Consider the following 26656-nt stretch of genomic DNA (forward strand, 5'->3'; position numbering starts at 1 on the left):
ATTTTTGTTGCAAATCACAATAAAAACAAGGAAACTCATTACCATAGAGCATGCACTCCACAAAGGGGAATTATGAAAGTTTCTCTCCTATTTTTAGAAGTGAAATTTCCACCAGGTGCATACTGCACTGGTTCATTTAGGAATTACCACTCAAGTATGCTTTATACAGTATCCGAACAAAATAGATGCTTGGTTTTTGTACAAAAATTGATACTGAACAACAGTACTGAGAAAATACTGGAAGGCACAAAGACAAAATAAAATCAAAGCCAGTATGTCCAAGTAATAATGTTTAGGAAGTCAAGGAAGTGAAATCTGTGGATTTCCAGTGTGTTGTAGAGCAGAAGTACTGAAGGCAGTACTTGGGATTTTTAGTGCAGGAGGATCTGCTTTGGCCTGTAGTGACACAAAAAGGACACCTCAGCTGCGGGGACGCCTGAGTGGGACAAGTCCAGCGGCGTACGCGCGGTGTGAGGGAGTACACATTTATTGCTACTATGTCTGCATTACTGTTGTTGCCACTGCTGTCTAGCTGCAAGCTGATACTGCTTCTAGGTGATTGCTTCTTCCTTTGTTGGCAAACACTGATCTCATAAAAGCATCGCTGCTGTTGTAAAAATGTGAGTTTATCACTAGAGTCAGTGGAAGAAACAAAGCCAGGTTGGGCCAAAAAGGCTTGAACTCCTTTCCCTTCCCTAGAATTGATATCTGCAGTGGTGTAGGAAACAGACATGGAGAGAAGTTGCCTTATCTCTAGCTGTGTTGCCTCTATTAAAAAAAAAATAACCTCATGTTGCTGTTGCGTCACTTCACATTTTGTAATTCCCCATTACTTATAGTCTCCAAATTTTCAATATGTGCAAGTATGTCGCATGTAATTGTTTTCTTCTTGTTATTTAAGGAAAAACACTTAGGTATAGCATTGATATTCCTCCCCCCCCGCCCCAGTTTATAATTTTGATGGGATGTACTGCAAACCTCTCTTTATTCATTAAGGAATATGGGTGGGTTTTATTTCGTGACATATCTTCCCCCACAGTGAGTTAATTCCATTGTAGAGGTGTTTTTCATAAACATGCAGGATTCAGACTTTAATTTGGAAACTCCGCTGACTTTTTCAGTTTCACCACGTATGTCTGTTCTGTTTCAAGCTGGTTTAGGTAAAGGAATCTCGCATTCTGGGAGGGGACCAACTCCAGTATGTGTATGCTAGGTTTTGGTTTTCTACTGCTATTTCTGGGGACAATTTGTGGAGATAACGGTGATGAATCATCAGTTAATACCTGTCAAGTCCAGGTAGTCACAAGAATCCTTCAATATGCACACGTATAGACTCCCTTCTTGTTCTTCAGCATCTGAATCCTATTAACAGCTGTCAAAACCTGGTAAACTATTTATATGCTTTCACAATTTGTTTAATTGGATAGTTAGGAAATGGCATACAAGAAAAGCTTTTCTTTTTTCTTTTTTTTCTTTAGTCTGGCTGAACATCTGTAGCATTAGGGGCTCATTATCTCTGAATTGGCATAGCAAATCAGCAGCATCATTAAAATGCCACATTAAGATGATTAAGTTTCTTTGTTATCCAGTTGACTTTTTGCATGTGCTGAGGATTTCATGATTATGACCCTACTCCTTGTAAAACACTTGAGCAACATCACCCTTTTGTGCCGTTGTCTTTAATAGCTTCTGGTTTTTATTCTTTGTGCTTTTCATAACACTACTGGCAAACTTTGCTTAACAACAGTACAAAACTTACGTTCTTTTCTCTATATTTGATGCTAAGGTCTTGGATTAAATATAGTAATTGGGGGGGTTTTCCTTCCAAGACTTCCTCCTAGAGAGAATAGCTAAGATAACACTCTAGTGTTTCCTAATAGTTTGCTGCTATTGACTTCTTTTTTTATTCATGCATTTTATAGAACATACACAAGCAGTGTTCATGTGGTGACTCAGTCTGAAGTTGCCACCACAGCTTTATTTTGGATTTTTTCCAGAACCCATTGTTTTTACAGTGTTTCAGGTGAAACAAAAATATTACTCTGGAGTATGTCTTTCATCTTGTAATCATCTCCCCAGGAAGTGAAACCATGTGCATCAGCCTTAACGCATCACACTGGTACTTTGTTGTGTAAAATCTACAACATTTTTTTTCTGCAGTCTATATTACCTTCATGAACTCCCTCAAGAAAAATAGTTACCTGGGTTGGACACCATGAATGGTTTTTTCCTCTTACAACCTCTTTACTTTCCTAAGCATAGAAGAGATGATAGCACTTCTTTTTTCAGAACTGGGGGAACTTTGTTAGCGTTGTTAGGGATAATTGCGTTTTTCCTCAGTTAAATTTCCCTTTTCTACTTGAAGTTACAGCTGCCTTCCTCTTGGTTAAGGCGGACCGGCCTGGAAATTCCCTAATCTCATTCAAATATGTTGATATGATTTTAAAGTGACAGATACAAAGCTTTCCACACAGCTGCCAATCTCCTGATCTTACAGTATTCCCTGTGCGTGCCAGCACAGAGAGCAAAAGTCAGGGCGGAAAGAGGAATTTGGTTGCTTCACACCTCTGCAACCGCTTGGTTAATTTTAGGCTGACCTGTACTGAGCTGTCTTTTCTTCAGACTGCTTTGTACCAAAGCTTTTTTCTGTATCGCTGTCAGGAAGGTAGAGTAGACTCTAAACAATAACAGGTGTGTTAGGACAGCAAAATTCCAACCCTTCGCACATTTATTTGGTTAAAAAAAGCCTCTTCCCTAGTGGCTTCTGCTGTCTGTTGTTCTCAGTCATCAGAAGGTGAATTTTTCCATTGAGGTTCTTTCAAATGCCTACAAGCAAACTGAAAAGCACTCGAGCTTTGGTGGGATATCGCTGACAGCTGGAGTGGTGGTGATGTTTGTTGGGGGAGGCAGTGGTGGAAAAGCGTTGATCAGAACTCAGGTGCATCCTTCTCTGTTACTATAACAAAACACAAGTATTGCAAGCAGTCAGCATGCAATATGGAAAATGCAGAGCTAGTTATTTTCCGCAGTGGAACCATAGGATGGCTTGCCTGGTTTGTGCCAGTCAGCAAGTGCTTGCCATGGGGAACTCAAGCCAGCGTTCATGCTATGCTACACGAACACTGGCATACCTCTGTAAAAGAGTGAAAAGCTGTGAGCCATGAACTTGTGGTGAGAAACAGTAGAAAACGGTAGAGAAGTCTTCTCAGTTGGAGATTACAACTAGTCCTCCACTGCTAAGCAATTGCATTTGATGCAGACGAAAGGTGAGACGTTAAGTAGAAAGTGGGAATTGAAATTGTTTCTGAAAGTACCAACAAGGTGCAGCTGCAATGTGTACTTCCTTTTACCATGCTGTGCAGGATGTAGCAAATTATTTTGGAACTGCCTCCTTTTGAGAGGGAAAAAAACCAACCAACCAACCAACCCCCCTTTTTTTTGGAAAAGAGATTCTGTTGAAAGTTGCTTTCAGCAACTGGCAATAATTTTTCCTTAGAGTGATGGAAATGGATGCACAAACTAATTCTGAAGGAGTCTTGATAGCAGGATCACCCTCGCACCCTCAGACGTGAAGTTCGCAGCAGAAGGTACCTGCAGAGGAAACCCTGTTTCAGTGGAAGTAGGAATCCCCAGGATGTGAAGCAGAGCTAGTAGTGAAGAAGATGCAGAGAAAACCAGCCCGTTTGTAGGTGAATCTGGACCTCCTTGTGACCCTCTGAGCAAACACCCAAACCTGCATGAGCTCTTCTGGGACCACGGCAATCAGTCCCAACACCAAACTCTAAAAACCGTCTAGGATAGGGGGATAAAAACACACAATATGGGGAAAAAAGCCATCCTTCTGTGGGTATCATCATCTAGGGAGAAGAGCACCAAGAGGAATCTTGGAGTTTTCCACACTACTGTGGATTCTTGCATAGGATGAAGAAATTATCACCCACCTGTTTCTTCCACCTCACTTCAACCCAAAGATAGATAGATTGGCTGGGCTTAGTGCAAACATTTAGGATAGAGGAGCGATTTTATCACTAAAATATAGTTGAAGATTTTGATTTCATGAAAGTATTGGTTGCCAGATCTTTATTTTTCAGTGCTGCTTTTATGTTGCCACCTCATTTTCGCTGTCACCCATTGTTTGTTCTCGGCATTTGATGTGGTTTATTACTCAGAACCAGAGCTAATACATATTCAGCAGTCCATGTTCTGTACTTTGGAGAAAGGACGAGTGATTAAGTGCCATATTTAACTGTCTAACCCTCAGTTTGAGAGAGGAGCAGGTGGCCATGAGAACAATACTTTCAAACAGGAAACTATGTATTTTATCTCTTAGTGCTTTTCTTCACTTGGTAGCTTGAGGCATAACTCGAGTTTCAGCCATAGCCTAGCTCTTGTCTAGGTGGAAAAGTCGGCTTTAAGTAGAAAAAAGCTGTCCTGTCAATTAGTAAGGATTTTAATCCGAGTGCTGGTAATGCTGGAGTTAATAGCAGAGAGGAAATTCAGGAACGTAAGTTGGGAATCATCAGCTGTTTATATAGTGTGACCAATTTGCTTATATTTTTACATGGGAGCATTATTGTTAGTAAATTATTAGCTACTTGTTACATTCTCCTCTTGTCATGAAATGGCATTCGTTTAAGGCAATGTCTTTGGTTTTCTCTGGACACGGCTACAGGTCCAGGAACCTACTCAAAGGCCATGGATGCTGATCTTCATGAGTCTTTGGGTTCTTTGCCACATACTCGCAATATGACTTTGGACAAATCTTTTAATGTTTCTGGGATACATTTATTTATCAGGAAGTCTGTACCCTGCCTCTGCTACTTTACTCCCATAGTAACCTCATGTTACAGGTATCAAGATTATCGAATGCTCCTCACACATTGGAGATCTTTGGATAAAAATTGCAATTTGCAAGTGAAAATTAGGGTTATTGATTAGGCTTAACTGATGAGAATCTATAGCATGGGAGCGCTGGAAGCCTTATACTGGATCAGACTTATTTCTTAGGCATGTTTCAAGCATCAGAAGTTCCATGGGAAGATAGAAGTATCCTTTTTAATTTGTGTCCTTCTGTATTTCCAATGCACAGGAACAGCCTGAGACACTAATTTCTATAGGCTGAGTTGTGGGAATAAGTATTTTCTTTTGAATCCTGAATAGTACCCTGTAATTGCAGGAGAAGTCGGTGCTGTAGTATACTTTTATAATCTGGGGAAGGAAATTATCCATCAAAGGTAATTAACAGGCAGGTCAATATTTTTAAAGCTTATCTCACTGTGAGTGTCATTAAGTGTACATGACCCACGAAGATTCATGTCTCAACTGCATTTCTTCAGCCTTGGGTGTTTAAGTAAAACTTTTAGGAAGATTGATAATGTAATTTTATGTAATTTTTGGTGAGTTTTTTTTCCTAAGATACTTCATTGTGCCTGAGATGAGCATTTTTTCACTTTTGTGCTTTGTTTTACCTGCAGATGATGTGGTTAAAGTGAAAGGTGAATACAATGAAAGAGAGGAGAGTGCTTTAAATTCAGAGCCTATGGAAAACGCAGAAGAATCTGAAATGCCTTACACCTATCCCAGAGAATATAACGAATATGAAAGCATTAAACTGGAAAGACATTCTGGTTCATATGACAACGTCAGGCCAGCTAGTGGAAAAATGAATTGTGATATCTGTGGATTAGCCTGCATTAGCCTCAATGTCTTGATGGTTCATAAGCGTAGCCACACTGGTAAATATTCCTGTATTATTCTTGTAAGAGCTGAATACTGAAAGGATAATAATTTGTAATCTAGACTACTTATTTTAAAAAAGGATACCAAAATCAGGATTTCCTTGTTCTGTCCTTGATGCCACATGTGATCTCTGGCAAGTTACTCACTTTTCTGTGCCTCACTTTGCCCACCTTTCTTCTTATCAGGATTGAATGTTAGTAGAAGCATGTTTGTGAGGCATTTTAAGAATTTTGGATGAAAGGCACTATGTAATTTAAGTATTTCAGGCACAAAACAGAAGTTAGATTGGTTTTGTGCTGGTTTTTCCAGTCTGTATATTTATTTCTCTTTGTGCTATATTTTGGCAACAAACCAATGAGCATCTTAGGTTTCGACCTGCAGTAAGATAAGACTTTTTTTTTTTTTTTCTAAAAATTGCTAGCTTGTTGGAATCAGCCTCCTCCAGAACACTTATTTCCATAGAAAAACTGTGCAGTGTTTTCCATAGTCGTACATATGTTACAAGAAGCTCTGACACCAGAGCTGCGTGTAACTCCCACTGAAGTCAACGGAAGGGCTGTGTGTGTTTCTATAGAAATAAATTGATCCAGTACCTCATTCTTTCCTCTTCCAAAAAGGAAAGGGTATGAGGATAGCATGATACCCACGTAACCATTAAATGTCCTTTTTTGTATGTCATTTTAAGGTGAACGGCCATTCCAGTGTAATCAGTGCGGAGCTTCCTTTACTCAGAAGGGTAACCTCCTCCGCCACATTAAACTACATACAGGGGAAAAACCTTTTAAATGTCATCTTTGCAGTTATGCCTGCCAAAGGAGGGATGCGCTAACAGGTCACTTAAGGACACATTCTGGTAAGTGACTTCAGAGACACTTCATGTGTTTTAGATGTGTGTCACTAGGACACTAGGTGTGGAACATAAAGAGTCAGTCAGCAAAGTTTGCTCAGCCGATCTAGTTTTGAAGAGTCAACAAATAGCAGTGACCACTCACTCTGCCTGCTGTGCTGATGGAACCATCTCGGGACTCGGCTCCGCTATTAATGCAGAAAGAGGGCACAGGGAAACACGCTGTCACAGCTGTGTGCTGTGAGAAACAGTCAGCATCGATACCTACTTGCACAGAGTAACTCCTTGGCATTTTCACATGAGTGGAGCTAGCTATGCCAGCAAGCTCTGAATTTGAGGAGCAGTGTGAAGACATGCTTTGCTGGGACTTCGTTCCGTTCCTATCCAGAGCTATTGGGATAGCTCTAGGAGCATAATCCAGGACAGCATGACTCTATTGCCAGTTAACACCTCGCTGTTGTGTAGTGCCTTTCATCTGAAGGTCTTAACATGCTCAACAAATGCCAGTGGTTTTTCTCAAGACTGGTAGGGCGTTCCATCCATTTTACAGATGGGAGAAATGGAGGCACAGAGCCGAGGTGACTTGAATAACGAGCCAGGTATAAATTGATTAATCTTAGTTCCCCCAGTTCTGCAAGAGCCAGGTTGTGCTTACTCTTTGATTTATGTATATCCTGTGTTACACAGAGGCCTAGAAAGAAAACATTTATTCTAAATGATAGCTGTTATCTCTGCACTGCACTTTACAGAAAAAAAAGTTCAACCTCACAAAGAATCAAAGTTAAAAATGAGATTATCTGACATGGATAAATGAGATTCTGATTTAATCAAGACCCAGCACAGTGGTGGTGACTGTCCCCCACCAGCACAATGCTAAAAACCTCATGGTTCAAACACATCGTGTGGTTATTGTGACTGAAGTTTTTAAGAGCTGGCTTATTAAACAGGATGAAGAAAATCTCTTCAAGTGAGTCGCATAAATAAATGAACAATTGCATTAGCAGTAGGGAGTATGGTCTTTCTGCACAGTATACAATGAAAGGCTAGTTATATTTGCGCTGCACAGGGATGATATTGTGCCTGGGCATGTTAGAGGATGTCTGTTCACAAAACAGTAATGAAATAATTTAGGAAGTGCTTCCAGTCTTTGTGTATGAGGCACTGGGAAAGGCTGTATGGATATCTTGAGTTTCAAACAGGTTTGCTATAGCTTAAATGAATTAGGAGCATAATTCGCTTTACAATAAATGCCTCTGGAAATTAAATGAACCTCACATATGGTTTTGGTTTGGTTTAACTTCATCAGTTTCATGAAATCCTTGAAAAATTCTGTAGAGGCAGGACCTAGGTCAGGCAGTTAGGACAGTTGCAGTCCCGGTTTAGCAGCGGTACAGTTGGTCTTCCCTAGGGAAGTTACACCAAGACAAGTTGTCAGCTAGAGCAGGGCTCGAGGAACCTGAGCTCCTGGGAACAGAGTCTAATTCTTCTTTTCTGGTCGTCTTCTTTTCTGGTGCTGAGCTTAGGGGATGAAGAAGCAGTCTATGTGTCCAGTGGGTTTCACCCCTATGTAACCCTAATTTTGTGATGATTACAGTGCTCATAAACTTAACAGAAATTTAAAGCATTCTCCATGAGCTGAATATATGCTATTAGTAACAATATACTTGAATATCAGGGAGACAGTGTTTTAGTAGTCTCTTGTGGTTACTTTATACTGCGCTCTTATTTTTCTAGTGGAGAAGCCATACAAATGTGAGTTCTGCGGAAGGAGCTACAAGCAAAGGAGCTCATTAGAGGAGCACAAGGAGCGGTGCCGTACTTATTTGCAGAATGCTGGCATGTGTGAGGCTGGTGAGTTTATCACATTACAGTGGTTTTGAGTTTTTGGTACAGTACAGTGCTTAAAAAAGGGCATCTGGTAAGCTGTTAATTCACAGTCTGAGAACAGTTTTTACTACAATCATTTTCAGTAACCTAAGGGGCTGTAACATCTTATAAAAGGGTCTGGTTTAATGCATCCCTCAGGCACCTAGTTAAAGAATGCTTTTATTTTAATCACTTTTTTATTTCACAGTTACTTCGAATAAAACATCTAAAATACCTTGTACACAGCATTTCTGTAGGTGAAACTCCAGTAAGTTAAATTATTCCTACATTAATGCTATTATGTGGCTTATTTTATTGGAAGAGTGGACGCCCGTGGTTGTTGACACCAGTTGTCCACATGTCTCAGTCCGTTTGATGCTTCCTTTTCTTAAGAATAAGAACGGTTGGTCAGAATCGGTTAGAATTTGCAGAAGTTTCAGTGGCGTGGATCTAGGGCATGGAAATGGGGTGGTATCCCGAAGGTCACTGATAGATCAGCTTAGGAGGTAGTGAGAGGTAAGGGACTTCTTTATAGAGCTGTCTTTGAAAAAGGCTGAAAGTAAAATGTTCCAAAACACAGTTTTTCTTATTTTCCTTTTCACAGTCTCAGTGCTGCAGTTCTGAAAATACTTTGGTGAAAAATAACTGCCATATTCTTTGAGCCTGCCTCACCTGCATATTTCAAATCCTAAAATGAACTCGTGTGATTTAAGTCCCACAATACGCCAGTAAGTCAGGAAAGAATTACTTTTCCCTTTCGGAGTCAGGGAGTGGTTGTGACCTCCCAAAAGATGATATGACTAATCTGTAGCAGACGTGAGGCTACAATTTCAGAATTCAGGTTCCCATTCTTTTCCTATGCAGCCTTAAAAAAACCAACCAAACAATAACTTTTTAAGGACTAGAGCTTCCTAGTTTTGATAGTGAATTTCAAAGAGAATTTTCTTTTCAAGGAAAAGGTTAAACTGAGTTTTCAGAGAAGAAAACTAAAATGTAAAAATATTACCTAGAGAGATGACAATGTTTACCAAGGTCCTTTAATAATAAATTTAAAAAAAATTGTATTTAGTGATATGATTATCAAGCAAAGATTCTGCAGACATCATCACAAGCCGGGCCTGAAAACCAGTGTGAAGACCCGTTGATATGTGATGATAACTATATGGGTACAAGAGTCCTTACCCTATGCAGAGTGAGCAGGTTGGTGTATCGGGCTTCATGACACGTGCACACAGAAAAACCACCATAAAGAAGAAACAATGATTTAATAAAGTCAGAGTTTTATAGTTTTTTGTGGACTATCGTCTTTACAGCAAATGTCATGTTTTTAGAGCATTAGTAAAAGTAAATGGTTATCAGAACGTCAGCAAGTTTTGGTTTTCATGAGAACCCATACATATTGTTACTGCGGTTTTATGTTACAGTACATATTCCCATGATGGCAATCACTCCAAGATGTCCACCACGTGAAAGTGGAAAACATGAAACCTAGTATAGATTTCTGCTTTTAAATGATTCTCATGGTTTATATTCATTTCAGAATAGCAACACTTCACTTATCCAGAATCTGCTATGTAGTGCTTACTGAAATAGTACGGTATGCCTTAAATTGGTCACAGAGGAAATGTAAATTTCCCGTATGACACGATGTGGCTGTACCCTATGCCTTTAAGACCTTCGCACTTTAAAAAATATTGCAGTGTTTTTAGTGGAGTAGTAAGTTTTATGAAAAACAGGAACTCCAGTCTTGCTGAGGCATTTCCATTCAATTCTCTGGTATCAGCATTATGTTAGATCACAGAATCAGAGAGAGGGAAGGCTGGAAAGGACTTCAGGAGGTCAGTCAGTGCATTTGATTTGGTTTTTGCCTTGTGCACTTGTGTTTAGTGAACATTGGTTTTTGATTTCTGACCATTTTCCTACTTATCTGCATCACTTTGAATTTTGGTACTTTTCTGAAGTTCTTGCAACCTTCTCATACAGAGCCATCTTTAGGCACAAGTATGCTCTACACGCCATCATCCAATAATTAATTAAAATATGGAAAAGCATCAGGACCATAGTAACCATTCTAGTTGCTTCTTAGGACAAGGTTTGCATGTTCCAAATGTAGCAGTGTGGAAATATTCTGAAAGACAGGTTTTATGTAACAATATTGTTAGAGCGTTGCTCAGTTCCTGATAACAATCTCTGTTCACATTGTTCTCATTGCACAATAACCCACCTCTCTGTTCCACTCTCCATTATTTAGTGACCACATAGAGATGCTACAGGAAGCAATGCCTCTAATTTGAGCTCTGCTTTGTACTTCAGGGTTTTGTTAACAATGTCCCCGTGTTCTAAAAATTATACTCACACTGATGGTGTGACAGAAACCACATTATGGAAACAATTCAGTACAGGCTAAATGGTCGTGTGTTCGCACTGTGGGCTGGAAGAAGAGCATCGCTCTCTGTACATCTACAGAATGACATGATGGCTAGGTGACAGCATTGTTTTAGAGAGGTGGCTCGTCACCTAGTAATTACAAGACAAGACAAGTAGTCATTCGTCATGGATACATCGTGTTTACACACAATTTTTCTTATGGAAGTGTTTTATAAACATAAGATCACAACTGAAATGTACAGGCCACTGAGGCAGGCAACAGCACTCAGAAGCACCACAGAGACAGTTCAGGTGGTGATCAGGGGAGGCCATAATCAGTCACTAGCGCTAGGTAAGTAGGAGGTGGTCACCCACGTTTAAAAGTGGTCAGGACAGTGGGGCTAAGCCCCATCCTACTGCTGTGTAAAATACCCTGGTTAGGAGCTTGACTTTCCATCTAAGCCCAGAGGCACATGCGAGAGCACTGATCAAGAGGGAAGAAGGTGATTTATTTGGTCTGCAGAGTTTCTTTCAGCATCCTTAGAGTTTTTGTTGTTTTCTGGCCATGCAGTTGAACCCCAGAAGAAAGAGGCGGGTGAGATCTTTCTAAGTTAGCTTTTGGGTAGAGAGCACAGTGTTGGGGGAGAGAAGCAGTGTAACCACCTGTGTCCCAGTGGGAGCAGAGTCTGTTTCCCTAAGGCTGTATTATGAAGACATTGTCAAAGACCTTTTGTGGCCCATAAATAGAGATTTTTTTTTCTTTAGGAAAAAATGGCTGTTAGCAAGGAGTGGAAAATCCTAATGTGAAAGAAAAGACCCTTAGCGTTAAAATAAAATGGCAGGCAGACATCAAGCTGGAAGATTGATACTTACAGATGTCACAGAACATATTATGTAGGTCAATAGTTACTGTCTCTCCAGCAGTCTCGTCTGAGTAAAGACTATTGTTACCTCTGCAGGAAGCCGCTTGTCTGCCCTCTTGACACTGATTTAATAAAGTTCCCTTGGTGGCACATAAATAACATTACAAGACAAGTAGTCACTGATACGCTACGTGTAGCCTCCAGTGTGTTTCTGGGGCTGGCTAAGAGGACTTACAGAAACTTCACTCTTTGAGTTGTGTCAGAAGATAGAGGAAAAGATTCTGATAATGTGAAATTAAAGCTTTAATAGAACATGAGTACAACTCATGAAGTTAAAGACTGAGAAAAAGAGGAACTAGAAGAACAAGGAACATGAAGAAATGGTAGGGCCCAGGGAGCTGCTTTTATGACATGGATGAATTGTGTTTTCTTTCTTTTTTTTTCTTTACAATGTAAATTTTTGAACATACAGCACTGTTTGTATTACTGTCTTGTTCAGGATAGTTGTGGGTTGTCAGAGTTTTTAAAATTTAAATTACTATTATTAATGACTTGTGCAATGATCCTGTGAAGATGACAAGCTTTCTGGGTTGGGGATAGTTCAAACCTTTAACTGCAGTTATCTAAAGATAATATAAAGAGCTCAGAAAGCATATTGCAGTTTTTGGAGCATGAGAGTTAAACAGAAGTTCTGAAATTAAAAATCTCATAACATTATTCTCAAGAATTAACTAGAGCCTCTGGCCAAAATCCAAACGGATGTTCTGCCTACCGAACTTTCCCTTATAGTTTCAACTTCACCTGATGTTTTGTCTCGCTTTATGTAAACTGTTACGTAGTGTCTTGGTGTTTCATGCTGGAAGCAGGTGCATTTTAACAGTTGATGAATATTTATGTAAGTCTGTAAACATACTAGAACAATTTGGATAAAAATCAGACTAGAAAAGCAGTATGTTATTACGTTTAAGGCACTGTGTATGCATGCCCTCTGTGGGTCTGGTTATCATATATATCATGGGGTTACAGCCTGATGACACAGGACTAAGGTGGTGCTGACTGGAGCCCTATTATCCCATCCATCCTGAGTCATATTCGTAGCTAGTAGCTGTGGCATTGAGTACTTATGAAGCACTTTACATTTTCAAAATGCTGAACAAACATTAACAAATAATTCTGGCTGAGGTTTGGTGAGTCATGGTTTGTGCTGACTGAAACTCATACCATATCAATAACAGCAATAATAAACAAGTAAGGAGTGACTGACTTTGAAATTTATAGGGAAATGTTGCACACTAAGCTAGGGAAGGGTGATACTGCATTTTTATCACTTGCTGTACTTAGCAAACTGCAATTTAAGTCCAATACTTAATAAAACTGTGTTTAGCAGGACTGAAGTGATACCAAAGTGCTTGTATCATTTTCCGCTGGCATTACTTCTCTCTTATGTACATATATGCTTCATATATTTAGCTATGCTAGTGCAATAGTACAATAACACAGCAGCCAGGATTCTTTCATGGTGAGATCGGACCTTTTGTATTACCTTGGGAAAGTAAATTACCCTTCCTTGTCTTTGTTTTCCTCTGCTTAGATACCAACTCTTAAAGGCACGGGCAGTCTCTTGAAATGTGTCTAGTTTTCACCACAGTGGTCCCTAATGCTGAAACTCTTCATGCTACTTTTTAATATAAAAGTACCACTACCAGTACTTGTTCTTCAGGCGAGAACAAGCTTTTTGGGGGGAAGCCACAGCGGTTATATTCGGTATTAGTCTGGCAGTAGTGATATGAGGTGGCAGTCCTACAGCTTGGCTGATCCAGCTCAAAAGCCTGTGCAGCCTCCATGAGGTGAGAGCAAGCAGTAATTTCCGTGAAATGATGGGCACTGGTTAGCACGGCTAAAGGAGAACTCTGGAAAATGGTAAGATCCTTAAAACGGTCAGTGGCCCAGTCTCAAGGGAGTGATCGTAGGGCACATGTACTTTTCCTAAAGTTGGAAATTCTGGAGGTTGTGATGAGCTTTAAAACACCTAATGCTAATGCTTCCAAGTGGGCCAGAGGGAAAACATTCTTAATCAGTTTTAGCTGTAGCATTTAGGAAAAAAATTAAGTGATAATGACATCTGGAAAAAATGAGTTGGAAGTGAATATTGAAAGGTTATATTATTTTGATTTTAATGGAACATTGATATATTTCATACAAGTTTCTTAGTGATTAGTTAAGAAGGCATCTACGTATGACTGATATCTAAAAAAGCTTAGCAAAAGGACTGAATGTCTTATATTGAAGTTTGAAGCACTATGTCAGTCTGCAGGTGTCACACAGTCTTACTCAGAATAAAAAAGAAAGACTAACAGAGGTTATATCTCCATCTACATTTTGTGACCAACCCTTCCAGCCAGTTTATTTTACACTTCCTCTTGCTAATGAAGATATTGGTTTTGTATGGTTTATGCTCTCCTTGCATGAGCTCAGGACTGCAAGGTTAGTGTCTGTTTCTGTGCTTGGTTCCACGGACCGCAACTGGTGCCCAAGACGCAAAGAGCAAGAACGACAGAAAAAGCAAAACAAGTTTACATCAGATCTCCAAACTGTTTCCTCCCAGTTAGTGTGGCAAACTCCGGAGATTAAACCATTCATCTCTTCCTTTTTTTTTTCTTTTTTTTTTTTTCCTTTTCACCTACGTGTTGTTTTTTTTTTTTTTTTCTTTTCACATTTTCCAAACTAGCAAGCGTGGAGGCAAGGCACATCAAGGCAGAGATGGGGAGTGAAAGAGCCCTTGTGCTGGACAGGCTAGCAAGCAACGTGGCAAAGCGAAAAAGCTCAATGCCTCAGAAATTTATTGGTAAGAACAAAAAACCTTTTCATGTGCAACAGTTAAATATGTGCAAGTTGGTAACCTATAGTAAAATGCCTCTGCTTATTTTAAATACCCTTCTCAAGTTTATAATCTAATCTAATACAAAAGAATATAAATAAAGTAACTTTTATTATTCTGATGTGTTTTTAGTGCTTTGTTGTAGGTTTTTGGTTAAAATAAACAGAATATATTGTTAGATACTTAAACTGGATGGAAGCTACTACTGTGCTTTGTGTCTGTTTGCATAGGCAATTTATCAATATGTTTTATGAACGTCTATGTGTTGTTTTCTGTACCTGTGCATTTGAAATGTTCTTTGCTAGGTTCTTTACAGGAAAAGAACAGGAAGGCTTAATGCTGTTGAGAGCTGAGTGCTTTTTCTAGTCAGCAGGAGTTGAAGATACTTGCAGGATGCATGTGTGGAATAAGGCCTAAAGACAGAAAAGTATTTGGATTTCTGTTAGTCATCCTGCTGAATTTGAATATGATTAAAAAATATCAAATCCTTTCTTGTGGTAATTGAAGCAACAAGATGTTTCCTTAGCATTTTCTTTGCATTTAATTTTATATGATCAGAGTTTTGCATGCTGGGGATCTTAAGTACTAGTTGGGCAGGTTCTGTGTTTCAGTGAATGCCTGATCCTCTTGGCTAGTCTTATTTCATGAACTTGCCTTTGAAGAAAATCAAATGCAACTCTTGTGTCCTGAGTAAAGACCTGCCTTAGTCAGCAGTTATATAATACTAGTACTAGTAATGCCTTATTTGTTATATTCTGTATGGTTATATAAGGTACTGAGTGCTTATTTTTCTTAATACAACCTTTACCTTCAGAATAGGGGCCTGTGTGGTGGCTGGTGTTCACACACATGACTGGGGAGGGGAGAAGTGGGGGGCTGAGCGTGCAGGCAGGGATCAGCTGCTGTCAGGCAGCCCCACCTGGCAGAGGGATGTTCTGAGGACCTGTCTTGAACGTCTGGGGCTAAGGTCCAAACCTAGGTAAAGGTATGCTGCTAAATCCATAGCTATATAAAAAGCAACTTAATTTTTGAAGTAACGTAGCTCTTACTGGATTTGGTGGGTAGCACTGGACTTTCATCTATGAAAACTGGTAACTTTTATTTAGACGTCTTAGTATGGCTTTAAAAAGGTCACCTTTTTACACAGGAGTGAAGTAACACCAGCGCACGCCATCTGAGTGCCTGCGCGTACTTAATATTGAAACTGTTGACTGTGTGACTTAGACCTTACATGTTATGCTGTGATTCAAACAGTAATACTAATGCAAATGTTTTTGAAAATCTTTAGCTTCCTTTTTTCTTAGCACTGAGATCAGCTTTGTCCTATCTTGTTTTACAATTGCTACCAATTCAATCTTTATGTATTTTATTAAACACATCTGCAGCAGGACGCAACCACTCAGCATACGCTTCGAATTAAGTACAGGTGCTTTTCTGATGCGTTCTACCAGCATATTTGTTACCATATGGAATAGATCCTTTTTTGATTTGTGACTGTGCTCAGTAACGCAGTCTGCAGCTGGCATGAACTGATTCTGCGTCATGCGAGGGATTTTGTGGAGAAGCTGGAGGACCCAGGGCAGTTCACCTGAAGGAACAAAATAACCGATTTCTGAAACTTACTGTTTTTCTAGAACCTATGTGATTGGCATGTTCTTGTTAAGTAACGTGTGAAAAAACTGCTCGCTCGCTCACTGAAGTATGTTTGCAAGAGCGGTCTCTCCGACCTTGATTTGACTTTCGTGACTTTCTGAACTGTATGTGTAGGAGTGCAAATCTGCCAGGACAGCTTTGTGATTTCTTCGGAAACGGCGTTCTCAGAATGGGTGCTGATTTTTAATTTTGTCAGGAAGAAGGGATAGACATGTATACTAACAAGGCATCTTTGTTTGGCTCATTTCTGTGAATGAGGTCTATTGATCAGAAAAAAACCCCACCCTTTATTGTTATTGGAGGGCTCTACAGAGATTCACACAAGCACCAGGAGTCTTGCCCACTTTATTTTTTCACATTTTCATCTTTAGTAGCTACCTTGTGTGCACAAGGCTCAAATAAGGACACGGATCAGCAGACCGTAGACTTGACTCAGCCTCTACACTAGGCCCCCTCTTCAAAGGCTTCTCCTGCAAAGATTTTGCCCTCAGTTTTTCCTTTAGTTATGAGGGAACAAGGATTTGAATGGAAGTTTCTGATTTTGTGTTTCCTATTTTGCTGTGGATTTCTATTTCGCACGTATAGGGACCAAATCTACAGACCCTGTCTTTTTGTACTTCCTGGTTTGATTAATGAACAGATATTTAAAAAAAAATAAAAAAATAAAAATAGCCCAGCAGAATAGATACCACTGCTGTATAAAACACTTACGGGGCTGTATCTTCAGTTGATGCAAGTCGAAGTAACTAGTGCAGTCAATGCATTTCTGCCAGTTTTCACCAGCTGAGTATCTTGACCCACAGACTTCTATTTCTTCCTTTTTAAAGACAAGTTCTCCCTGAGACCAGGAGTAAAAATATATTTCTCATAGTGGTAAAAGTGCTAGTGCAGTTTTGACACAGTAACAAACACCATTATCCCCCAGCGTGCAAAGTCTAATGAGAAATTGCCTGCTTTGGTTAGTGCAGCGGCAGGAAGCAGGTTCACTCCCTGTTTCCAGTGTCCACACCTCATCAGGCTGCAAAAATCTACATACATTTTAGAGCAAGTGAAGCATCGCTGAGCAGCACATGGGTATGTGTCATACGCTATGGCTCGTGTGTGAATTTTGAAGGGGAAAGCTTTTGCATCGCACTGAGACAGACAAAAAAAAAAAAAAAAGGAGGAAAGATGTTTAGCTAACCAGTGGCTGCTTTGTAAATGAACACTAGAGAACCTGTAAATTTAATTTTTAATATAGTGTTTTTCAAGAACTTTGTGGCACTTCCCCTGGTGCAAATAGCATCTTAACTCAGGGTAATCTATTACATTGTCCTGCCGGCTCCGGAGATAAAGCATCAGCTGCTTTAGGCACAGTCCATCTTATTCATCCCCCGGTCCCCATATGCTCCTTTCCCTTTTTCTAAATCATCGGTACCAACTTTCTCCTGACTGATTGCTGTCGGTTTCGAGTGAAGCACTGATCTGGCTTTTTGTCTCTTTCCATGGAAAGGTTTGCTCTATTTGACCTAGGGGAAACAAAATAAACAATCAAGAGTGGCCCCCCCATCCGCTCAATTACGATACGGTGCCATAGCTTGATGCTCTGCATATACAATTAGCACTTTCTGTGGCACTTTCATGCAGATTCAGCCTACCTAAATATAGGCATCTCACTGAGGTATCGAAATCAGACACGTGCTTGCCTTGGGGTGTCTGCTGAGACAGTGGGGAAAGAGAGAGAGACAGAAGCCATGCTTTATGTAATACCTTTTCCTCCCAAAGTACCCGAGAAATGTCGCAGTCAGGTTTACAGCCTGATTTCTTGCCCTCTGGTATAAGGAGTCTGCTTCTGATATGCCGTGGCCTTTTAAAAGTGTCTGGCAACATGACACATTAATGTATGTCAGAAGAGCATTTGGGTATTTGCATTTCATTTGATATAACTGGTAATTTAAGGGAGGCAGAATGGGCTGTTGTGGGGACTTTAAAAAAGCCACCAGGATAGTGGAATAACAGAATACTGTGAGACCTTCAGTGCTCATATGTGGTGTTTTTTGTGTCTTATGACAGTGACTCCTAACCCAAAATTTATAGGGAGTCCTCTGTATTTTTGCTTTTGTGCCCTTTTTTTTTTTTTTTTCAATTTGTTCACATCTTTCACTTGCCTGGAGCTGGTTTTATGAGTCATACAAATGTGCTATATCGTTTTGTTTCCTTCTGTGTAAAGTTGGATCGCAAGTTTTGTTGAGGGTTGGAAGCAGTTACACTCTTGTGGTTCACTAACCTTTTTGAGTATTTTATAAGAGAAACGTGCACTCCTGGTTTTCTGCCTCTGCAGTGAAACCTAATGAGTTTCATATACATTGAGTCATGGTGTTGACAGGTGACTGATAAACATCTGCACTACTCGAGTTACCGTAACTACAAGATTAGTGGATCTGATGTTTGCAAGTCACTTGCACATGAAACATTTGGTCTGGTCCATTTTTTTTAAAGCTATGAACGATTTTATGGTTTATGTAACCACAGAATTCAGTTACTTATTTCTAGACATTCACCAAAAAAGTGACTTTTAGTCCATTTGGGGTGCAGTTTTATTTCCTCCCTGCACCTGGCATAGAGAAAAGTAGTGGCAGTGTGCTGCCCAGCCCACCTTCCCTTGCCTTAGTCCTTGCTAGGTGAGGCGTGAGCAGAATTTCAGGTACACGCTCTCTTAGCTCTCCTCCCGTTCTATCTAATTTAAAGCTTTCAAAGCCCTAGCACGCCCAGAGAGGAGTACGTTTCACTCCTCTTTCACTAGCCTCATATGAAGTGACCCTACATGTGTTCTTCTGTACATATATACATAGCTGCCAGTGCTAGATTATCTGAAAACCTGGGTAGAGTTCAAAGACACCAGGCGTGGTGCAGAGGAAGCTGTAGTTGTCAGAGGACAGTGAGGAAAATTGACTTCGGTGTCCAAGGACATATAAAAGAAGACTCCATCAGATGGGTAAAAGGAATGAAAAGTGCATCAGACCTCTGCCGGCACTTGTCTTCACTTTTCTGTTAGAGAGGGGGACGCTTCTTGGGGGACAAGTCAAGAACGAAAGGTTGCAGTCTTGGTACCGAAAATGGAGTATTTTTGTTCATTATCCATCAGCTCTTTTACAAGTATTTCCATTAATGATTATTTAGCTTTTTCTAGAAAAAAGGTGATAGAAGTTAATCTATGGAAGCTTTGATAATATTCTTCCCCTTAAATCCCAGAATAATTTAAAAAAATTAATGATGATTTGTCCAGTAAGTATCCTCACCACCTCCTCTATTACATTTTTGCTTCCAAGGCTGGACTTTAAAAAACAAATAACAAACCCCCCCAAAAAAAACCCCACCAAAAAGCTACTTGTGTATATGAACGGCCTCTTTCCACAGAGAACATTTCATGCCTCTCTACTTCCCAGAGACTACTGCCATTTAGAAAAGGCATCACGGAGTTTAAATACTTCTTTACCCAGCCAGGTAATTCAATACCTCTCCTCTCTTGCAGGTGAGAAACGACATAGTTTTGATGTTAATTATAATTCAAGTTTCATGTACGAAAAGGAAAGCGACATAATGCAAGGACGCATGATGGACCAGGCCATAAACAATGCCATCACCTACCTTGGGGCTGAAGCCTTGCGCCCTCTTGTGCAGACGCCACCAGCTCCCACCTCCGAAATGGTCCCCGTCATAAGCAGTCTGTACCCCATACCGCTGACCCGCACCGATGTGCCGAACGGCAACTCGCAGGACGCAGAGAAGAGCCACCTAAGGGACAAAAGCCTGTCTTCCGACAGAGGCCTTTCCCCAAACAACAGTGGCCAAGACTCCACAGACACTGACAGCAACCACGAGGAGCGGCAGAATCCCACCTTCCATCAAAGCCAGGTGATCCCCACTCAGGCCCGCAACGGCCTCCAGTCCCTGAAGGATTTCCCGAGGCCATATGACATAATCAAGCCACCTGCCATATGCCCACGCGATGCCTTTAAGGTCATCAACAAGGAAGGGGAAGCCATCGGGGTCTACCGGTGTGACCATTGCCGCGTCCTCTTTTTGGATTATGTGATGTTCACCATCCACATGGGCTGCCACGGGTTCCGCGATCCCTTCGAGTGCAACGTCTGCGGGTACAGAAGCCATGACCGATACGAATTTTCCTCGCACATAGCACGAGGGGAGCACAGAGTAGTACTCAAATAAAAGGACTGGTTTTCCAAGGTCAAAGGCTTTGTTTTAGATCGGAGGGGAGGCTTGTTTGTTTGTTTTTTAATTAGTATAAAGAAATTCCTTGAGTATTTTTCTATGCCAGTTCTTAAATGAGTGTCACAGGGAGGTGACACTTTTTAAATTTTTTTTTACAAATAATTCCGTGTTCTGTAGCATTTATGCCTAGCTGCTGTGGTGAGTGGTACTGTACAAAATACCAGGAGCAGAGACCGCTTTTTATACGAACTTTATTTTTGTGAAAATTAAGAGCCATTTAAGATGTTTTCATTTTTTAATGTGCATTTGTTTTTATAATGTATGCTTTAACTCAGCGCAAAAGGTTTTTATGCCCTGCTGCCAGTTTCCCTGCTTGGTCAGATGTATAGTCAGAAGTATATAGGAGGAGGAGCTTTTTCTAGCTGTTACAATCCCGATGGTCTTCAAATGGCTAATCACCGAAAGAAGGAGGACGCGCCTCTGGGAGGGATTATTAATTCCTCTTTAAAGGTTTTCCCCTAAGTCTTACAGAGCATGTGGCCCCACCACACTTTCATTTTTCTTACCCCTCTGTTCACTTTCTTTAAAGTCACTCCCACGTGCATCTTACTCAGTAACAGCAAAATAAGAAATTAGACCTATTCTGGGGTTGGGTTTTTTTCACAGTGTGCATTTTTGGGATACCCAGTGAGGTCATTGCTTGGCTCTTCCATGCGGTCTGGGGGAAATCCTGATTTTCATTGGTGGAAAGTCCTCCTTTCCAATGGGTGCCAAGAGCGAGGATGAAACTACGCTGTGCGTTGTGCCCCCGCCTTGCCCCTGCTTAGCTCCAGCAGCAGAACCCGCGGCCGTGCCGTCCAGCCCGCAGCCAGCCCCGGCACGCAACGTCCCTGCGGATGGCGGAAGGTGTTGGTCTCGGAGCGGGAGTCACCCTGTCCTGGCAGCAGACACCGTGAGAATCTGCATAGATGAATGTGTGGGAGCTGACAGCTCAGTCACACTGTCTGGTTTTACGTGGGGATATCCCTCGGAGTGAAATGTGCTGTTTTGCAAAATGAGTATTTACCATTACTTTGAAGCTGGTTTTTAAAATAGTTCTTTTAATCTAATCATTGCTCTGCAGCTGTATTATTAGTCACTGTGCTGAAGATATGAATTTGATAACAATTTTGCTGAGTGAATGTTTATTCTTTGCAAAGTATTTTTGGATAATGTAGAGTTAGGTGTGTTCTGACGGATTTTTTGCATCCATTGGATGGTTTGATATCTACATTGCTTTTGTACTTTTTCACTGTTGCCGTGCCAATATCCGTGGTGATCCATCGGTTTCTGTGAGGGAAGGCTGGGGCACAGAGGCCTAGGTGGAGTGCCGAGCATCAAGAACTGCCGACTTTCATTCCTCCCTCTGACCTGGGCTCACTCTTTTGGCTCAAATACTTTCTCCCTCCCTGAATTTTAAGGTATGAAAACGAAAATTATATTCATTTTTCCCAATAAGTGTATGACTGAAGAAGGATAAATTACTCTGCAGGGTGCTTGAGTGTCTAAAGTGCTGTAGAAGTGCTAGATCCTAGATCCTGCTTATCGTTGGGGATGAGGAGGGCTCTTTTGCTACCTTGCGTGATGTTACGTGCGTAGTTATAAAAGAGGTGTAGGATCTTTTCCCATAACCAGTTTCCCATCATGAGGCACGTACAGTGAGCGGGTGGACGGTGGTTCTTCCCCGATGAAGACCCATTGTCACGGCGTGACAAACGATCCTGCGAGCGAGGCTGCGGTTCCACCAAGGGCTTACCCCGATCGTCTGAGGACTGCCTTCCGGGCAGCAGCCTGGACTTGGAGAGGCTTCAGCCAATTCCTGCGTCAGTTAGTGTAAATCGTTCGATAACTCCATCTCTCCTGCTGCGTTTTCGTGGGGGAAGCGACTGAGTTACACACACGTCGTGGCTGATGAAGATGCTCCTCACAGTTCAACAGAAATGAATAAGATTACGCATAGTAAAACGTAACTTGTCGTTTGCACAGGAAGCTCCTCAGATTGCTGAATGTGTGTCACGCAGCAGCGCCGGTTTCTTTCTCACGCCGCTACCGAATCCTTGAAAACACTCTTCAGATTACTCTCCCACTCTTCACTTACCGCCAGGCAGGGCTTCAGCCACCTACCCTTGCTTCCCAGATAAGGTGAGCAATCAACCGCTGCGCCTCTCAGCAGCTCAGCGTGAGCAATGCTGCCAGGTTTTTGAAAGGAAGGAGGGAGGTTTTCGCAGCCTCTGGCCTAGACGGCACCATTTTCCCACTGCTGCTCAGGCAGAGTCGTGATTTCCAGATAGGCTGAACCAAAAGAAGTTCCCTGGTCTGTCGGGAGTTGACGAGCGGTAACCTCGTTACAGCTCTGCTGTTGAACAGTCCCATGTTGTGGAATTTCAACCCAGTCATTTATTAAAAGATATCTATATTTTTATGTTTATCTGCTGTGTGATGCTCGCCAAGTGTCTGTCTGCGACTCCCCAAACCGGGGCTGGAACCTGCCTTAGCTGTGTCCTGGGAGCAGGGCTGGAGAGCTGGACCTGCCAGCCCCGTGCGCTGCCGGGATCGGCCCCCTCTGTGTGCCCCCCCTTGGCGTCAGGGGACCCCACTGGTGCAGCAGAGCCCACCCTGCGGCGCTGCCCCGAGCACCCTCCCTCACGGGCCGAGCCCTGGCCACGCTGGCGTGGGAGGCAGGAAGCCCGTTGGGCCGTGCCGGGACGTCGAAGGGCTGTGCTGGGTCTCGGGCAGGTCTCTGAGCTCAGAGGAGCTTCGCAAATCGCCTCATCTGGGAAAACGGAGGGGGAAAAAAACCGCTGGTATTTGTTGTGAGCCTGATTTGTTCTGCTCCTGGTTTGGTTATTTTGGTACGAAACAAATTTCTGTTTGGGCTGTTCTCTTTGAACGCGCTCCAGCCAGCTGTTTCGTCTGTCTCGCTTGGTTTCTTTATTTACTGCTGAATTATACCTAAACAGCAGGCAGCACTGAGGAGGCTCAGGAAACTGGCTTTTAGCATTAAGAAATGAGCCTCTCGTGCTTAAAATTTTATTGAATTCTTTAAAAATTTCAATAAACTCTCGTGTACGTAATAGTTGAAGGGACCCCGGGTGCTGCGCTGTGCTTCGCTGCTCTCCCACGCCAAAGCTCATTCCTCACAGCCGTGAAAGCAGAGGCGATCGCAACGCTCAGAGCTGGGAAGCGAACTGCAAGCGCTGGCCCATGAGCAGGAGCGAGCTCGGGGGAGCAGGCCCGGGGTGCCGGGGCTGGAGCTGCTTGCGTCGCTCGCCTCTGGGATCTGTAAATGGCAAAGATAGGATGGAACCTGTGACCGGCCCGGAGCCGTGGTGCTCCCACTCGGGGCTGCCGAGCTGATGGCGATGGCTGTGGTTAGCAGAACACCGACTAGTTACTCGGTGGAGCGCTGATACGCTCTGAGATTGAAAGATAATGCAGTTTGCTCCTCTAACTGCTGAAAAATGGTATCGGTCTTTAGTTTTGGTTAATAGATGAACGATATGCTTGAAGGAGACGTGCCCTTCTCTGACCTGGGGCTGCCGCCGCCTCCCCTAGTCTCCCCAGCAAGCTCAGGACAAGCGTTCGAGGGAGGGGAACGGCCCAAATCTGCCCCGGTAGAGCAGCAGCGATTCCCGCGGGATGCCCTGGGCGCCTGCCCGGGCGCGCGGGCAGGCAGCCGCTCCCGGCCTCGGGACTCGCTCCTTGTGACGCGATGCGTCACGAAGCGCCGTCCTCCTCGCCCTGGTGTTACCGAGCACAGTCATAGCGAAACCGGGCTCCGGTAGAAGTGCGGAGGAGCGAGGAGCCCTGACGTGCGCGTCGGCGGTGGCCTCAGCCCGGGTGCTGAGCCGCCGCGCTGGCAAACGCTTGCGGCCGGGTTTGCGCCTGGGATCCCAGGGCGTCTGCAGGTGATGCCGGGCGTGTGCGAGTGACGCTGCCCTCTCGCAGGCACGCAGGGCGTCCCCCTTGCAGGCAGCGCGGGGGAGAGGAGCGTTCGGGAAGGGGACGGTGGAAGGGGCACGCGCCCCTCAAATTCCTCCCCAGGCAGCCAGGCTCTTGCCGCTCCTCCCGGCAGGGCCTGTAGCGCTTGCCGACGTCCCCCGTAATCTGCACGGGGACGCGTCTGCTCCCCCTGCAGAAGCGAGGGGTGAAGGCGACGCTCAGCCCCACGTGCCTGGACCCGCTCCGGGACGCGCTTGAAGCACGGCTGCTCCAGCTGGCGCGGGGTGGGCTCGGGGTTTCCGTGGGGTGACGGGGGCTGCGCCCACCGTGCCGGAGCACATCAGTCAGACGGAAACATCCCGGCAGGCGGGGAAGGTGAAGGCTCACGCCAACCCTCCCGCAGCCCTTTTTTAGCACCTGTTTTAGCAGGTTGACGTTGTTCGCGCTTATTTCATACTCTCCTGACACCTTCTACCACAACAAGCTGGACACCCTTGAAACACAGAAAAGAAAAAAAACCAAAAAACAACCAAAACCAGAAAGTCAGAGGATCCTTTTTTTCTTTTACCTTCACTTCCTTCCTAGCCTGGGTGAAACGCAAGCACCAAGAGTTATTTTGCCCTCGCCGTGACGCTGCCAGGTGACTCTGAAGGACGGGGTGAAGCCCTGCCAGCGCTCGCAGCCCCGGGCCAGCCGAGGGGGCACGGGGCGGCGAATCCCGCCGCGTATCCCCAGCCTGGCGTTTCCCTGAACGAGAGCTGTTTTGATGCTAAAAAACCCCTCAGCCCTCTTCTGCCTGGAACCAAAACCCCTTTAAAGCACCAGGCTTATAAAAACGTTCAGTTGGTGTTACGACAGAGAGATCCTTATCTGCTGATATGCTGTAATTATGATAGAGCAGAGAGGAACTCTCTTCCCCCGTCCTGTTGAAACACGCTTTGTAACGCACGAAAAATCCTATAAAACTCTGCCGGCTGCTGAGCTGCATCCTCCGAGCATCCCGGCCGGCTCCTGCTGCCCCTCGGGGAGCGGTCCGGCACCCGAAGACCAGCGGTGCCGGGAGGAGAGCGGGTGAGGGAGGACTGAGTCACCGCCGCCACCTCCTCCTTGTCCCAATTCTCCAGCCTTTCACTGAGTCACGCTCCTCCGTGCCATCCCGCCGGGGACCCGCCGGCGTGTCACAGTCCTCCGCGTGGGCTGGGTGGCTCTGCCAGGCCCCCGCTGTCCCCAGGAGGGTGCGGGGTTCCGGCTGCCTCCAAAAAACCGGGGGGCAAGGTGCAAGCGGGGCGCGGGGGCCGCCTCCGTGCTTCCCTGGGGGGGGGGGGGCTGAGCGACAGCGGGACGGGGGCCTCGCAAGTGCCCCCCGCGCGGAGCCGCGTGCCCGACGCTGGCATCGCCGAGGGGGAGCTTTGCAGCCCCGGGGCTCCCGCCCGCACGCCCTGCGGGACACTTGGGTGCGGGCAGCAAAGCTGGGACGGGGGCGCGGCTGTCACCGGGGCACCACGGCGGGGGCAGCAGGTTCACGTCACGCCTGATGCCCCCCTCGCTTTGCTGGGAGGGAAGTGAAGCCCCCGGGGAGCCGCACGCTCCCGCGCCCCCCAGCCATTCCCTCCGGCGGGGTTATATCTGGCACCACATTTGCATCGCAGCAAGCCGGCGCACCTGGGCGGTGAGCAAAATCCTCGGGGGAGCGAGAGCGCGGGGAGCGGCTGACAATTGTCACATGCAGGCTCGCCGGGGAAAGGAAAGTCCCGGCAGACAGTTGTTTTTAGAAGAACCTGCTTCCGACCCCGGCGGCTTCGGCCCCTTGGGCAGAGCCTCCGCCCTGGCACCCGGCGAGGCTGCGGCGAAGGGTGGGATGGGGATGACGCTCCTGGGCTCTGCAATGGTGCTCCACGACCAGGGAGGACGCTCCCAGGCTGGAGGTGACGCTCCTCAGCCATAAGCACGGCCCAGGTGCCCCCCACCGATGGAGGAGCCCCCCCACCCAGCCCAGGCCACAGCAGCTCCCTGATTCCCCCCCCCTTGCTTTGCCTGGGACCCCCTTCCCACGGCGGACGTTGGTGAGGGGGGCTGTGAGCAGGGCTGAGGCCGCGGCAGGGCTGCTGTCCCCGGACGCCCACTGCCCCCCTGCTCTGCAGTGAGTGTTGGGGACGATCCTGCCCCCCACCCCGCTTCCCCCGGCAGCAGCCCCATTGCTGCTTCCCTGGGGACTGGGGGACACCGTGGGGCTGGGGGTGTCCGGGGGGT

At 44.2% G+C, this 26656-nt stretch overlaps 1 protein-coding gene across 2 annotated transcripts in view; it reads left to right on the forward strand.

Moving 5' to 3' along the window:
- Positions 1–20422, forward strand: part of IKZF3 (IKAROS family zinc finger 3) — a 29485-nt gene extending 9063 nt beyond the window's left edge. For both annotated transcript variants that reach the window (XM_072885817.1, XM_072885818.1), the window contains 5 exons: positions 5475–5735; positions 6425–6592; positions 8321–8437; positions 14411–14527; positions 19725–20422. In XM_072885817.1, coding sequence (XP_072741918.1) covers positions 5475–5735; positions 6425–6592; positions 8321–8437; positions 14411–14527; positions 19725–20422 — 1361 coding nt within the window. The remainder of the gene's footprint in view (positions 1–5474; positions 5736–6424; positions 6593–8320; positions 8438–14410; positions 14528–19724) is intronic.
- Positions 20423–26656: the final 6234 nt, after the last annotated feature.

Source organism: Ciconia boyciana, chromosome 22, assembly GCF_034638445.1.
Source record: "Ciconia boyciana chromosome 22, ASM3463844v1, whole genome shotgun sequence".
Classification (NCBI taxonomy): Eukaryota; Metazoa; Chordata; class Aves; order Ciconiiformes; family Ciconiidae; genus Ciconia; species Ciconia boyciana.